Source organism: Mobula hypostoma, chromosome 12 (genome assembly GCF_963921235.1).
Source record: "Mobula hypostoma chromosome 12, sMobHyp1.1, whole genome shotgun sequence".
Taxonomy (NCBI): domain Eukaryota; kingdom Metazoa; phylum Chordata; class Chondrichthyes; order Myliobatiformes; family Myliobatidae; genus Mobula; species Mobula hypostoma.
Window position 1 is genome coordinate 13087291 of NC_086108.1, and position 16993 is coordinate 13104283.

The 16993-nt window shown below is 44.5% G+C and overlaps 1 protein-coding gene across 1 annotated transcript in view; it reads left to right on the forward strand.

The window, feature by feature from the left end:
• Nucleotides 1–16993, forward strand: part of LOC134354613 (latent-transforming growth factor beta-binding protein 4-like) — a 346432-nt gene that overhangs the window by 271701 nt on the left and 57738 nt on the right. Inside the window, exons 28-29 of the mRNA XM_063063620.1 lie at nt 1530–1652; nt 15266–15394. Of these exons, the coding sequence (XP_062919690.1) occupies nt 1530–1652; nt 15266–15394 (252 nt within the window). The remainder of the gene's footprint in view (nt 1–1529; nt 1653–15265; nt 15395–16993) is intronic.

The following is a 16993-nucleotide window of genomic DNA, read 5'->3' on the forward strand; positions in this document are numbered from 1 at the left end:
TCATGATGTGCTGGGCTGAATTCATGACCTTTTGAAGGATTTTCCATTCAAAGGCATTGGTGTTTCAGGCAGACCGTGATCACACTGCTGAATACCTCTTCCCCAGCCCCAGCAACCTGCATTAGATTTCCAGCTTTGCTCTGCATTTCCTCAGCTGTCCAATCTTTACCTGCAATTTTATCTGAAGCTTACCAATTATTTCCCACTTCAAAGAAAGGGAAGAGAGAGAGACTACGTCTGTATAATATGTTTTATTGTAAATGAGATCCTAAGACCATAAGAGATAGGAGCAGAATTAGGCCATTTGGCCCATCAAATCTGCTCCACCATTTCATCACGGCTGATCCATTTTCCTCTCAGCCCCAATCTCCTGCACCTTCTTCCTGTATCCCTTCATGCCCCGACCAATCAGGAATTTATCAACCTCTGCCTTAAATGTACTCAGTGACTTGGCTTGCACAGCTACCTATGGCAACAAATTCCACACAACTCTGGCTAAAGAAATTCCTCCTCATCTCCATTGTAAAAGAACGTCCCTCTATTCTGACATTGTGTCCTCTGGTCTTAGTCTCTCCCACCATAGGAAACATCCTCTCCACATCCACTCTATCAAGGCCTTTCACCATTCAATAGATTTCAATGAGGTCATCCCTCATTCTCCTGAATTCCAGTGAGTAGAGGCCCGAAGCCATCAAACACTCTTCATATTACATGTCTGAGTGTAAGTATTCATGATAAAGCGAATTTAGCAGACACATTGTCTCTCTCTCTTTTCCTCAATGTTAATTTCTTCCAGTCTCCCTTTCTCTTCGTCACACACTCCCACATTCTGACATTTTTCTTTTATGCATCTTGCTCTTCAGCATTCAATCATTTTGACATCTGAATTAATACCCTTTTGTCTCTCTGCACTCGTTCACTACCTCGACCTACCTTCCATTTCCCCATTCATTCTCTACTCTCTGTGTTCCCCTCTATCTCCCTGTCACTTTCTGCATCTCTTATTCCTGCTTCTCCTTATTCCCCACGGGTGGAGATACGTCTCCTAAGGTGCTCTTTCCCTCCGCTACCCTGCAGGTCACCCTTGGGCAAGGTGTCACACCTGCTTAGCAACACCCCCCCCACCCAATCAGGGTCACGTGAAGCCATGGGAGCAGGTGTGGATGGTCGTATGAGCCCCTGGTGCACATCACAAGTCCTGGTTATGTGACCACTGACGTCAGGCAGACAATCTCTGAAGAGTATTGATACTGACTGGGATCACCTTTCTTGTGAAGGCACTGCCCAGATGAAGGCAGAGACAAATGGCTTTGGTAGAAAAATTTATCAAGAACAATCACGGTCACCATGATGGCCCACATCATACAACACGACACATAATGAACGAGAGACGAGCACGTGTATCATCTGGACCTAAGAGGCCAAGTGCTGTTGGGTGGAATTAATAGGGACGTGTGCCCACTGGTCAATGTCGATGTAGTGGCTCCATGCTGACTTTAAATTCTGTCTGTCACTCCCATCTTTCCCAGATGTTGACGAGTGTAGTACCGCTGGCCGCTGTGGCAAAGGACACTGCACCAACACTGTCGGCTCATTTGAGTGCTCATGTGAACCTGGATTCCGAGTCGATGCGGATCGATCTCAGTGTCTAGGTAGGATGTTGGACATCTTCTCCGCTGTCACTGGTTTCTGTCTTGGAACTGATCATAGCTCCAGTGACTTAGTTCGATGCTGTTCCCCACCACCCACCCCCTGCCCACCCCCTGTGCTGTGAATGGAGTTTGTAAGTTTTTGCAGTTCTCTTACCTGTGATCCAGCTTCATAAAGACATGCTCATTAGTTGTTTAACTGGCTGTTGCAAATTGTCCCAAGCGGGTAACCCTAAACCCTGGGATGGAGCATTGATGGATGGATCCCAATAAGATCCCCATCCCCCACCCCTACTTCTATTCCTAACTCTTCCCTCCACATCCCCAGAAACTTTGGCCGACATCCCACAAATCATAGCGCCCATTCCCTACAATAAGACACCTTGCAGCTCCAAGCATAAGTAATAACCCCACCCACCTTGGCTCATTTATAATTCTAAACTTTAAAGTGGGTGTAAGGAGGAGGAAGATCCCAATAAAGGCACTTGGATCCCAACCCTAACCCTAGGTTGGAGCATTTTAGATACAAGGACAGATCAGGCTCGCTTCCCCTGGAGCAGAGGACGAAAAGTCATCATTGAGGTTAACAGAACGCAGTGAGGTTTCGAAACAGTGGGCAGCAGGAAACCTCTGTCCATGTCAGAAGTAGGTATAACTGGATACCTGCTTCTGGGTGGGGGGCGCGGGGAATTGATGGGACAGTGATCAGAAGGTGCACTGTACTGCCACCGCAAGACAGCAGATTTCACGACATATGCCAGTGATATTAAACCCGATTCTGATCAAGTGGGTCTCCTGTAGCGGGCGCATAATTTAGTGGGCCAAAGTGTCTGTTAACGTGCTGTAGGGCCATAACCCTATGACACGCTGTCCAGATCCACTCAGAGTCTTACAGCATGGAAATGGCTCGTCAGACCAACAGCTTCATAGCAACCGAGATTCCCACTTCAGCTAGTCCCATCTGCCAGTGTGTGGCTCATATCAGAATCAGGTTTAATGTGTCGTGAAATTTGTTCACTTTGTGGCAGCAGCACAATGTAATACATGTAAAAAGAAAAGCTGAATTATAGTAAGTATATATATGTATATTAAATAGTTAAATACGTAATGCAAAAATAGAAATAAAAACAAGTAGTGAGGTAGTGTTCATGCATTCAATGTCCATTTAGGAATCAGAGGGGAAAAAGCCGTTCCTGAATCACTGAGTGTGTGCCTTCGGGCGTCTATACCTCCTTCTTGACATTAATGATAGTAAGAAGGCATGTCCTGGGTGGTGGGGGTCCTTAATGATGGAAGCTGCTTTTCTGAGGCATCGTTCCTTGAAGATGTCCTGGATGCTGCGGAGGCCAGTGCCCATGATGGAGCTGGCAAATTTTACAACTCTCTGGAGTAGCACCCACCACCATACCAGCCGGTGATACAGCCAGTCAGAATGCTCTCCATGGTGCATTATAGAGGTATTGAGTGCTTTTGGTGACAAACCAAATCTCCTCAAACTCCTAATGAAATATAGACATTATCTTGCTTTCTTTATAGCTGCATCAATATGATGGGACCAGGTTAGATCCGCAGAGATATTGACACCCAGGACCTTGAAACCGTTCACTCTCTCCACTTCTGATCCCTCTATGAGGATTGATTCATGTTCCCTCGCCTTATCCTTTCTGAAGTCCACAATCAGCTCTTTGGCCTTACTGCCATTCAGTTCAAGCCTGTTACTGTGACACCACTCAATTAGCTGGTATATCTCTCCTCTATACACCCTGTAGTCACCATATAAATCATCTCTATAAATCAGGGGTTCCCAACCTGGAGTCCATGAACCTCTTGCTTAATGGTATTGGTCCATGGCATAAAAAAGGTTGGGAACACATGCACCATCACTTAACTCCAAAAGACTGGAAGCAGGGTAAATACTGAAAGGCTTTTATTCGCAGTAAAATGTGACCTCCATGCTGAGCGTCTGCCCCTGGACTGAGGAGGAGGAGGAGCACTGGCGAAATGTCCTCTATTCAGGGGTCTGTGGGAGGAGCCACAGGGGCAGTCAGCAGAGGGGCGTGTCCAGACAGGTAACCCAGTTACAACATATATATGGTTTACCACAGGAACCCCAGCTCTCAGCCCTCCCCCTCCATGGACCTATTCAAGTAGTTCAGATCAGATTCAGATTTGGATTTATTTACCATGTGTACAATGAAACATACCGTGTGATGTATCATTTGCGTTAACAAGCAATGAACCTAGGGGATGTGCTGGGGGAAGTTCGCAGGTTTTCCATACATTACAGCACCAACATAGTACACCCACAGTGCTATGTCTGGCGTCCAGCTTCCAGTGCTCCCACTGCGCCCTCTTCTACGTTGGTGAGACTTGTCATAAGTTGGGGGACTACTTCGTCGAGCTCCTCTGTCCATCCGTCACAAGCAGAGCTTGCAGGTGGCCAAGACTTTTAATTCCCATTCCCTCTCCGATGTGTCAGTCTATGGCCTCCTCTTGAGCCACGATGAGGCCACCCTCAGGGTGGAGGAGCAATACCTTTAAATTTCACCTGAGTAGCCTCCAACCTGATGGCATGAATAACAATTTCTCCTTCCGGTAAAAAAAATGTTTTCTGTTCCCCCCTTTCCCCACTCTGGCCTCTTACCTCTACCTATCAGTTCCCCCAGGTCCCCTTCTCCTTCCCTTTTTCCTATTGTCCACTCTCCTGTCCTATCAGATCCCTTCTTCTCCAGTTCTTTACCTTTCCTACCCTCCTGGCTTCACCTATCACATTCTAGCTTTCCTCTTTCCCCTCCCCCCCCCCACCTTCTTATTCTGGAGTCTTCCCCTTCCTTCTCAGTCCTGAAGAATCGTCTTGGTTTGAAACTTTGACTGTTTATTTATCTCCATTGATGCTGACTGACCTGCTGAGTTCCCCCAGCATTTTTTGTGCATTATTCTGGATTTCCAGTTTCTGCAGATTTTCTCATGTTTATGTTTCTTAAATGACGCCATTTCACTTGCCTGAACCACTCCATTTGGCAGCTCGTGTCCTAGACTCGCCACACTCGGGGTGGAAAAATTGCCCCACGGGACCCTTTTAAATCTTTCCCATCTCTGAACCTATGCCCTGTAGCTTTGATTGTCCCTACCCTGGGGAAAAGACTGTCTCCATTCACCTTATATGTGCCTCTCATAATTTTAAATGTTTCTATAAAGTTGCCCCTGATTCTTCAATATTTCAAGCAGTAAAGGCCAATCTCTCCCTATAACTGTCTCAAGTCTGTGCAAAACCCTCGTAAATCTTTTGTGCACTTTATACCATAAGACACAGGAGCAGAATTAGTGCATGAAACCCATTACATCTGCTCCACCATTCCAATATGGCTGATTTATTATTCCTCTCAACCCTGCCTTCTTCCCATAAGCATTGATGCTCTTACTAATCAAGAACTTATCAACCTCCACTTTAAATATACCCAATGATTTGGCCTCCACAGCTGCCTGTGGCAACAAATTCCACAGATTCACCACTCTCATCTCTGTTCTAAAGGAGCATCCATCTATTCTGAGGCTGTGCCCTGTCAGTTCTCGGTAATTTTCGATCCCTGGATTCTTTTAGGAGTTGAGGAATGAGTGACAGACTTTGATTCATTGATTCTTCATGATCATTTATCTTAAAGTTTAAAAAAAGGTATAGACAAAGACAAGTGAGATTTCAGATATTAAAGATATTTGATATAAAAAGATAAACGCAAACAACAGGAATTCTGCAGATGCTGGAAATTCAAGCAACATACATCAAAGTTGCTGGTGAACGCAGCAGGCCAAGCAGCATCTATAGGAAGAGGCGCAGTCGACGTTTCAGGCCGAGACCCTTCGTCAGGAAGTCAGAAATGTCGACTGCGCCTCTTCCTATAGATGCTGCTTGGCCTGCTGCGTTCACCAGCAACTTTGATGTATGTTGATATAAAAAGATGGCGCTTTTGAAAAAAAATCTATCACCTTTATACTCAAGATGACAGAAATTCCTTACATAGAGATAAACCAATTAAGAGTGTACACAATTAAAACACGTGAATGAAGATATATGTAACTGCTATACCACCTTCTGCCAGTAAGTGGAGACAAATCACCACATCAGAATCAGGTTTATTATCACCAGCATGTGTTGTGAAATTTGTTAACTTAACAGCAGCAGTAAAATGCAATACATGATCACGTAGAAAGGAAAAAATAAATAAACCAATCAATAACAGCAAGTATATGCATGTAACCCTTACCAGGTACTTCATCAGGGATTGCTGCTTTGCAAGGGTTCACCCTCTTTAAAGACAGCCTGACATCGGCCTTCGAGACAGAGATCACAGGGTCATCAGGTGCAGCAGGGATCTTCACAGATTTAGTTATGTTCTCCCTTTCAAAGCGGATGTAGAAGGCATTGAGTTCATCTGGTAGTGAAGCATCGCTGCTATTCATGCGATTGGATTTTGCTTTGTAGGAAGTAATGTCTTGCAAACCCTCCCAGAATTGTCATGCATTCAATGTCACCTCCAATCATAAAACATAGGAGCAGAAGTGGGCCATTCAGCCCGAGTCTGCTCCACCATTCCATCATGGCTGATCCTGGATCCCAGTCAACCCCATACACCTGCTTTCTCACCATATCCTTTGATGCCCTGACCGATCAGGAAACGATCAACTTTCACTTTAAATATACCCATGGACTTGGCCTCCACTGCAGTCTGTGGCAGAGCATTCCACAGATTTACTACTCTCTGGCTAGATAAATTCTTCCTTACCTCTGTTCTCAAGGGTCGTTCCTCAATATTGAGGCCGTGCCCTCTAGGTCTGGATACCCCCACCATTTAAAACATCCTCTCCATACCCACCCTACCCCGTGACAGGAATAAAGAACCAGCAGAGATGGAAAACACTTTGGAGTCCAGTATTGTTATTAACTAATAATATTTATTAGTAACTACACAATATGGTAATATAAATGTAGATAAATCAAACAGGTTAGCAATGATTATATATATAAGTAAGTATATCAGTAAGTGTGGAAATATATGTATGAAAAACCAAGCTTCTTTAAGTCTAGGGGTAAAAAGATACAGTCTTACGATGATGAGTAAAGTTCAGTTCAGTTCAGTACAGTTCGTGGTATTGAGTTGAGTAGTGATGGAGAGAGAGAGAGAAAGAGAGAAAGATTTGAGTCTTCAAGTGAGCTGACGCCATCGATTTCTCGTTGTCCTTCGAAATCCTTTTAAAGTCACCGACTGTGACCACAACAAAGGGGACCAGTTTTCTGTGGTGGAGCTATCACCCAGGCGAGGGTAGACACATGGACAACTCCCCACCGGTCAACCCCTTTCCTTTTCACTGTAAGAGCGACCGATCCTCCAAAAACCCACTTTTTCTGCGGGCACAACAAAGCTCATTCAGTGTCCAAAACATGTGTCTAGTGTCTATATCATCTGACCTCCTATTTATCTCACCGTACTGAATACCAGCTGTCATTCAAATAACTCCTCCTTCCTCTCTCTGTGTAAGAAATGCCAGCAGGAAGTATCCTTGAGGAAAGTATAAACAACCTGTGAGCAGTCTTCGTCTCTCTCTCTCTTTTAAAAACAAGCTATTGGTGTTAAAGAACTCTCTCTCTCTCTTTTCAAAAGCACAGTTAACAGGGGTAAACGAGCACAGTTCATGGGGTAATTCAGGATCCCATCACAAGTCCTTTGAACATTTAAGCAACACACTTCAAAGTTGCTGGTGAACGCAGCAGGCCAGGCAGCATCTCTAGGAAGAGGTACAGTCGACGTTTCAGGCCGAGACCCTTCGTCAGGACTAACTGAAGGAAATTAGTAAGAGATTTGAAAGTGGGAGGGGGAGGGGGATATCCAAAATGATAGGAGAAGACAGGAGGGGGAGGGATGGAGCCAAGAGCTGGACAGGTGATTGGCAAAGGGGATATGAGAGGATCATGGGACAGGAGGCCCGGGTAGAAAGACCGGGGGGGGGGAGCCCAGAGGATGGGCAGGGGGTATAGTCAGAGGGACAGAGGGAGAAAAAGGAGAGTGAGAGAAAGAATGTGTGTATAAAAATAAATAACAGATGGGGTACGAGGGGGAGGTGGGGCACTAGTGGAAGTTAGAGAAGTCGATGTTCATGCATCAGGTTGGAGGCTACCCAGATGGAATATAAGGTGTTGTTCCTCCAACCTGAGTGTGGCTTCATCTTTACAGTAGAGGAGGCCGTGGATAGACATGTCAGAATGGGAATGGGATGTGGAATTAAAATGTGTGGCCACTGGGAGATCCTGCTTTCTCTGGCAGACAGAGCGTAGATGTTCAGCAAAGCGGTCTCCCAGTCTGCGTCGGGTCTCACCAATATATAGGCCACATCAGGAGCACCGGACGCAGTATATCACCTCAGTCGACTCACAGGTGAAGTGTCGCCTCACCTGGAAGGACTGTCTGGGGCCCTGAATGGTGGTAAGGGAGGAAGTGTAAGGGCATGTGTAGCACTTGTTCCACTTACAAGGATAAGTGCCAGGAGGGAAATCAGTAGGGAGGGATGGGGGGGGGGGACGAATGGACAAGGGAGTCGCATAGGGAGCGGTTTCAATGAGATCCCCATGCATTCTTCTAAATTCCAGTGAGTACAAGCCCAAAGCTGCCAAATGCTCTTCATATGTTAACCCCTTCATTCCCGGAATCATCTTCGTGAAACTCCTCTGGACTCTCTCCAATGACAACACATCCTTTCTGAGATACAGGGCCCAAATCTGTTGACAATACTCCAAATGCGGCCTGACTAGTGTCTTATAAAAGATTACATTCCCCTTGAAATAAATGCCAACATTGCATTTGCCTTCTTTACCACAGACTCAATCTATAAATTAACCTTCTGGGAGTCTTGCACAAGGACTCCTAAGTCCCTCTGCACCTCTGATGTTTGAACCTTCTCCCCATTTGGAAATGGTCTGCACTATTGTTCCTATTACCAAAAATGCATTATCATACATTTCCCAACATTGTATTCCATCTGCCATATTTTTGCCCATTCTTCCAATTTGTCTAAGTCCTGCTGTAATCACATTGCTTCCTCAGCACTATCTACCGCTCCACCTATCTTCATATCATCCACAAACTTTGCCACAACGCCATCAATTCCATTATCTAAATCACTGACAAACAATTTGAAAATCAGTGATCCCAATACCGACCCCTGAGGAACACCACTAGTTACCGGCAGCCAACCAAGAAAAGGCCCCTTTTATTCCCACTTGCTGTCTCTTGCCTGTCAGCCATTCTGCTATCCATGCCAGTATCTTTCCTGTCATGCCATAAGATTATATCTTGTTAAACAGCATCATGAGGCACCTAATCAAATGCCTTCTGAAAATTCAAGTAAATGACATCTCCTTAATCCTCCCTACTTGTTATTTCCTCAAAGAACTCTTAACAGATTTGTCAGGCAAGATTTCCCTTTACAGACACCATGCTGACTTTGACTTATGTTATCATTAGTCTACAAGTACCTCAAAACCTCATCCTTAATAATAGACCCCAAAACTTTCCCAACCACTCAGGTTAGACTAACTGGACTATAACTTCCTTTCTTTTGCCTTCCTCCCTTTTTAAAGAGTGGAGTGACATTTACAATCTCCCAGTCCTCTGGGACCATGCCAGAATCAAGTGACTCTTGAAAGATCATGACCAATGCATCCGTTATCTCTTCAGCAACCTCTCTCAGGACTCTGGGATGTAGTCCATCTGGCCCAGGTGACTTATTCATTTTAAGACTTTTAAGTTTGCCTAGCACTTTTTCTTTTGTAATAACAATGGCACTCGCTGCTGCTCCCTGATACTCATGGACCTCTGGCACACTGCTAGTGTCTTCCACAGTGAAGACAGATGCAAAGTACTCATTAAGTTCATCTGCCATTTGTTTGTTCTCCCGTTACTACCTCACCAGCATCATTTTCCAGTGGTTCAATATCAACTCTCACCTCCCTTTTACTCTTTATATAACTGAAAAAACTTTTGGTATCCTGCTTTATATTATTGGCTAGGCTGCCTATGTATTTTGTCTCTTCCCTAGCTTTTTTTAGTTACCTTTTGTTGGATTTTAAAAGCTTCCCAATCATCCAACTTTCTACTCACTTTTGCTATCTTACATGCCCTTTCCTTGGCTTTTATGCAGTCCTTAACTTTCTTTGTCAGCCATAGTTGCCTAGCCCTGCCATTTGAGGACTTCTTCTGTGGGACATAGCTGTCCTGTGCTTTATGAACTACTTCCAGAAACTTCAGCCATCTCTGCTCTGCTCTGCTGTCATCCCCACCAGTATCCTCCTCCAATCCACCTGGGTAAGCTCCTCTCTCATACCTCTGTAATCCACTTTATTCCATTGTGATACTGATACATTTGACTTGTGCTTTTCCTTCTCAAATTGCAGTATGAAGTCAATTATATCAAGATCACTGTCTCCTAATGGTTCCTTTACATTAAGCTCCTGATAAGATCTGGGTTATTACACAACACCTAATCTAAGATGGCCTTTCCCTGAGTAGGCTCAAGCACAAGCTGCTCTAAAAAGCCATCTGTAAGCATTCAATAAATGCTTTCTCGTGCAATCCGACACCAACCTGATTTTCCCAATTCCCTTGCACATTGAAGTCCCCCATTATAATTGTGTCATTACCCTTATTACTTGCCTTTTCAGTGTCCCTTTGCAATCTCAACCCCACATCTTGACTACTATTTGGGGGCCTATATATATGATTCCCACAATGGTTTTTTACCCTTGCAATTTCTTAACTCCACCCACAAAGATTGAACATTCTCTGATGCTATGTCGCCTCTTTCTAAGGATATAATTCCAACTCTTACCAACAGAGCCTCACCACCGCCTATGCCTTCCTTCCTGTCCTTTCAATACACAGTATATCCTTTGATGTTAAGCTCCCTACGGCCTTCTTTTAGCCACAACTCAGTGATGCCCCACAACGTCATACCGACCACTCTCTAATTGTGCCATGAGTTTGTCCACCTTATTCTGAATCCTATGTGTAGTTAAATACAGCACTTTCAGTCCTGCATTCTTCGCCCTTTTGAATTTTGCTTCTCTGGTACAACTTAACTCTTTGCTCTGCCTGCATTCGAATCCAATCATTGGCTTGTCCTTCGTTACATTCATGTTACACCCATCATCTACTGGTAAACTTGCTGGCTCATCCGCAGCTCTATCATACGGGTTCCCATTCCCCTGCCATATTAGTTTAAACCACTCCCAACAGCTCTAGCAAACCTGCCCGCAAGAATATTGGTCCCCCTTGAATTCAAGTGCAACCTGTACCTTTTGTACAGGTTCCACCTGCCCCAGAAGAGGTCCCAATTATCCAGAAATTGGAATCTCTACCCCTCTCCAATTCATCAGCCACGCATTTATCTGCCACCTCATTCTATCCCTGTCCTCACCGTCACATGGCACAGACAGCAATCCCGAGATTACTACCATTTGAGGTCCTGTTTCTCAGCTCCTTCCTAACTCCTGATATTGTTTTTTCAGGACCTCCTCCCTTTTTCTTTCAATGTCATTGGTACCAATATATATCACTACTTCTGGCTGCTCACCCTCCCTTTTCAGGTTATTGTGGACATGTCCAGAAGCATCTCGGACCTTGACACCTGGGAGGCAAACTACCATCCATGTTTCCTTTTCATGTTCACAGAACCGCCTACCTGTCCCCCTGATTATAGAGTCCCCTATTACTGCTGCCATCCTCTTCAGTTTCCTACCCTTCTGAGCCCCAGGAACAGATTCAGTGCCAGAGGTATGGCCACTGTTGCTTCCCCCAGGTAGGTCCCACCCCTCCAATAGTACTCAAAATGGAGTACTTATTGTTGAGGAGGATGGCCACGGGGTGCTTGCCACTATCTGACATTCTCCCTTCCCTCTCCTGACAGTCACCCATTTATCTGTCTCCTGTAGCCTTGGGGTGACTTCCTCCCTGTAGCTCCTGATTATCATTGCTTCTCTTTCCCTAACAAGCCAAACGTCATCGAGCTGCAGCTCCAGTTCCTTAACACGGTCTCTAAGGAGCTGCATCTCAGTGCATTGGGACAGATATGGCCATCGTGGAGGCTGGGAGTCTCCTGGAAATCCCACATCTGACACCCGGAACAGAATACTGGCTCTGTAGAGAGACACCGGCCCCCCCTCCCCCCATTCTCTCAAGATTTCAAGATTTAAATAAGAAATAAGGACCGAGCTTACCTACTTGCCTTGCCTCTGCCTGTTCTCACCGAAGCTCTGTTGAGCCAAAGCCTTACTACTCCGACTCTAGACTACTCCAATGATTGCTCCACTAGGCGGTACCTCTGTTTTATAGAGATTGGGTTTTCCATTGAAGATCTTTGTCAGACTTGCTCAGGAATGCTCCTGTTGCGACTACACAGTACTCCAATCAACGACTGCCATCGAAAATCTTGCTGCCTTTATTTGGCTTGGTGTTGTTTTTTTTGCTCTTGAAATAGCCCTCTGCAAGTCATTTCTGGCTTTCCTGTACAAACCTGGGTCTCCAGACTTAAATGCCACAGACTTAGACCTCAGCAGACAACGAACCTCCTGGTTCATCCATGGCTTTTGGTTTGGGAAGGCACAGCAAGTTTTCATAGGTGATCAGACTTTCTGAAATGTGGCTGTGGAACAGCACAGTAAGCACTCTTGATGGTGGTCTAGTGGGTTGTTTCCGCTGCTACTGCAAGTGATTTGCTGATGATAATTAATAGGTGACTTTTTCAATCTGGCCTGATTAAAATCCACCAAAATGATGGTGATGCTGTCAGGGTGTGCTGTTTCATGCATGTGGTGCAGATCACCGAGAGCTTGTTTGACATTGGCCTGAAGTGGAATGTACACTGCTACCAAAATGATCATTGAAATCTCCCTCAGCAGGCACAATGGACAGCACTTTATTTCAAGATATTCCAGGTCTGGTGAACAGATTTGAGACATCACTGACACATTTGTGCACCAAGAGGAGTTGATCATGAGGCATAGGCCTCCGCCTCTGCTTTTGAAAGATTTGACAGTTCTATCCTGACGGTGTATAGTGAACCTGACTAAGTACCAGGTCCTCCTGTTCCACTGCAATCCCCAATTCCTTCTTATTCTTGATATAAGTCCTACAATGGTTTGTCTTTCCAAAATGTGTTACTTCATATTTATCTGTATTGATTTCCATTTGCCACTCCTCAGCTCACTTTCTGAACTGGTCAAACATTGTACAATAACCTTCTTCATTTTCAACATCTCCTAATTTTGTGTCATCCACAAGTTTACTAATCAAGCCTTATGCAATTGCATCCTTTTCAATCATTTATGTAACTATCCAACATCGGCCCTGTGGCAACACCACCAGTCACTGGTCTCCATTCTGAGGAACATACTTCGATCACCACCCTCTGCTTCCAGTGAACCTCCCTCTAGCTTCCTCCTCCTGAAGTCAATAATCAGTTCCTTGGTCTCGCTGGCATTGAGAAGGAAGTTGTTGTTGTAGCAGCCCTCAGCCAGATTTTGAATCTCTGTCCTATCAGCTGATTCATCACCATCTGATTTGGCCAACGACAGTGGTGTCAAAGAACATAAATATGGCATTTACACCGCACGCTGTCGGAGCAGTGCCGCCAGGATAATCAAGGACATGACCCACCCAGCCAACACACTTTTCGTCCCTCTTCCCTCCGGGAGAAGGCTCAGGAGCTTGAAGACTCATACGGCCAGATTTGGGAACAGCTTCTTTCCAACTGTGATAAGACTGCTGAACGGATCCTGACCCGGATCTGGGCCGGACCTTCCAGATATCCGGACCTGCATCTCGGTTGTTTTGTACCTCACTTTCCATTTTTCTATTTTCTATTTATGATTTACAATTTAAATTTTTAATATTTACTAATGTTTACTATTTTAATATTTTTAATATTTACTATCGATTTGTAATCCAGGGAGCAAGAAGCGCAGAATCAAATATCGCTGTGATGATTGTACGTTCTAGTACCAATTGTTTGGTGACAATAAAGTATAAAGTATAAAGCTGTGCGTAGCCTCACAGACACAAGTGTAAAGTGAGTAGAGTAGGGGGCTAAGCACACAGACTTGTGGTGCCCCTGTGCTGAGGGAGATTGTGGAGGGGATGTTGTTGCCTACCTGAAATTGAGGAACCCATTGCACAAGGAGGTATTGAAGTTTACTGATTAGTTTTGAGGGGATGATTGTATTGATTGAATGCTAAGTTGGAGTCGACAAAGAGCATCCTGAAGTTGAACGTGAGAATCAGAATCACTTATTGCCAGTATGTGAAACATACTCCATAGATCGAAGTACTGAGTACAGGAGAGAGGATGTTATGTTGAAGTTCTTTAAGACGTGGAGAGGCCTAATTTGGAATATTGTGAGCAATTTTGGTCACCTACCTACAGGGAAGATGTGCGAGGGCTGATTGATAAGTTCGTGGCCTGGTAGAAGGAGTCAATTTTAGAAAACCTAGCACATTTATTTTTCAACATAGTCCCCTCCTACATGTACACACTTAGTCCAGCGGTCGTGGAGCACACGGATCCCTTCTTTGTAGAAGTGGTCCACAGCAGGGGTGTTTGATAAGTTCGTGGCCTAAAGTGATGAGTTTTACAGCTCTTGTTACATGCACTTGCAGTTCAACTCTTTAAGTGAAAATGCAGAAAGTTTGAAGTTAATAACTCATGTCCTTCTACCTTAGGCCGCAAACTTATCAATCACTCCTGCTGTGGACCACTTCCTGGAGGTCCAAGACGCTGACTTCTACAAAGAAGGGATCCGTATGCTCCATGATCACTGGACTAAGTGTGTAAATGTAGGAAAAATAAATGTGCTAGGTTTTCTAAAATTGACTTCTTGAACTTTAGGCCATGAACTTATCAATCACCCCTCATAAATAAGGTTGAGAGAGTACAGAGAAAATTTACAAAGATGTTGCCAGAACTGAGTTGTATGGTAAGATTGAATAAGTTAGGACTTTATTCATTGCTACGTAGACGATTGAGAAGAGATTTGATAGAGGTATACAAAATTATGAGGTTTATAGATATGGTTAATGCAAGCAGGCTTTTTCCACTGAGTGGGATGACAACCAGAGTTCATGGGTTAAGGATGAAAGGTGAAGAATTTAAGGGGAACATGAAGGAAAACTTTTTCACTCAGAAGGTGATGAGAGTGTGGAATGAGCTGCCAGCACATGGTGCATGCGAGCTCAATTTCAATGTTTAAGAGAAATTTGGATTGGGATATGGACTGTAGGGGTATGGAGGGCTATGGTCCCGGTGCAGGTTGATGGGAGTCGGCAGTTTAAATGGTTCGCCATGGACTAGATGGGCTGAAGGGCCTGTTTCTGTACTGTAATTTTCTATGACTCCATGACCTATCAGAGGTCATTTGGGTGAAGGAAAAGGAGCGAAGAGCAAGTGGGAAGCTTTTGAGAGTGTCAGGACCATTCTGGAGCCTGTACAGGATGAAAAACAGTACTGGTATTTGTGAAAACTGTGGTAGGTTCCAGCTAGACTGATTCTCATGGGTTCCCTGTTCTGATAAACAGATCTTGACGAGTGTGTGGAATACCCGATGATCTGTGGCTCCAACCGTTGTAAGAACAGCCCCGGCTCCTTCCAGTGCATCACCGAGTGTGGAGTGGGATTCCAGCTGAGCCCTGCCCAGGAGTGTGTCGGTGAGTCGCTCCTCATCTCTCTGAACCTGGTCACAGAGCTCTGCCTGATGATCAGTTCCCAACCTTCAGTGCTGGGGATTAAGGAATGGGGTTGCTGAGTCTGTGGATGCAGACGGATCGTTGACATGCTGGGTTGTTATCCTTTATTGTGACCCTGTCCTAATGTCCCTCGCTGGTTTGTGGATCTTCAACAATCATGTAAGTAAGACCATAAGATATAGGAGCAGAATTGGGTTATTTGTCCCATCGAGTCTGCTCCACTATTTCATCATGACTGATCCATTTTCCTCTCAGCCCCAGTCTCCTGCCTTCTCCCCATATCCCTTCATGAACCTACCTGGGGCTAGGTTATTGTGGATAGAGTCAAACCTAATGAGGAAAGGTCTTGTTTTCAAACATCTTTTCAGGGTAGTAACCACAATATAATAGAATTCTTGATGCAGTTGGAGAGTAAACACCATAAGATCTAAACTACTGTCTTCAACTTAAATAGGGGCAATGATAATGTGTTGAAGATGTCTAAGGTGGACTGGGAAATATTCCAAAAGCAGATACCGAGAAAGGGATTCTATGAGAAAGGGGCACGATCTGTGGATAACAAAGAAGATGAAGAATTCAATTCAATTCAAGTTTAATTGTCATTCAACCATACATGAATACCCATGATTACTGACAAATGAACCCGCATTCTTCCAGGGCCAAGGTACAAAACACAATACCAACAGTCACACACAGCACAAAGCACACATATCACATACAAGATACCAAGATAACAAGCACATTACGATATCAGTAGGATACTGCCAGGCAAAAGAAATCGTTTCGACCCTGAGACAATGAACGCCACAGAAATCTGCAGTCAACCAAAATACAGCTTGTCTTCTGCCAAACTTATGCTGGTAGTTGGGGGGGAGGGCACAGTAACAAGTAAGAAAAGTGGTGACAGATGGAATGCAGTGCTGGGAAATGTATGGTCATGCACTTTGGTAGAAGAAATAAAAGGGTAGTCTATTTTGTAAATGGAGAGAAAATTCAAAAATCAGATGTGCAAAGGGAATTGGGAATCCTAGTGCAGGATTCCCTAAAGGTTAATTTGCAAGATAAGTCAATGATGAGAAAGGCAAATGTGATGTTAGCATTCATTTCTAGAGGACTAGAATATATGAGCAAGGATGTAATGTTAAGGCACTGGTGGGACCTCGCTTGGAGTACTGAGAACAGTTTTGGGCCCCTTATCTTAGAAAGGATGTACTGACGCCAGAGAGGGTTCAAAGGAGGGTCACAAAATTGATTCCAGGATTAAACGGCTTGTCATATGAAGAGCATGTTTTGGCTTTGGGCCTGTATTCACTAGAATTCAGAAGAATGAGAGGCGACTTAATTGAAGCAAATCAAGTGGTGAAAGGTCTTGGTAGAGTGGGTGTGGAAAAAATATTTCCTATGGTGGGGGAGTCTAGGATCAGAGGACACAGCCTCAGAATAGAAGGGTATCTTTTTAGATCAGAGATGAGGAGAAATTTCTTTATCCAGAGAGTGGTGAATCTGTGGAATTGGTTGCCACATGTGACTGTGGAGGTCACGTCCAGAGGGTATATTTAA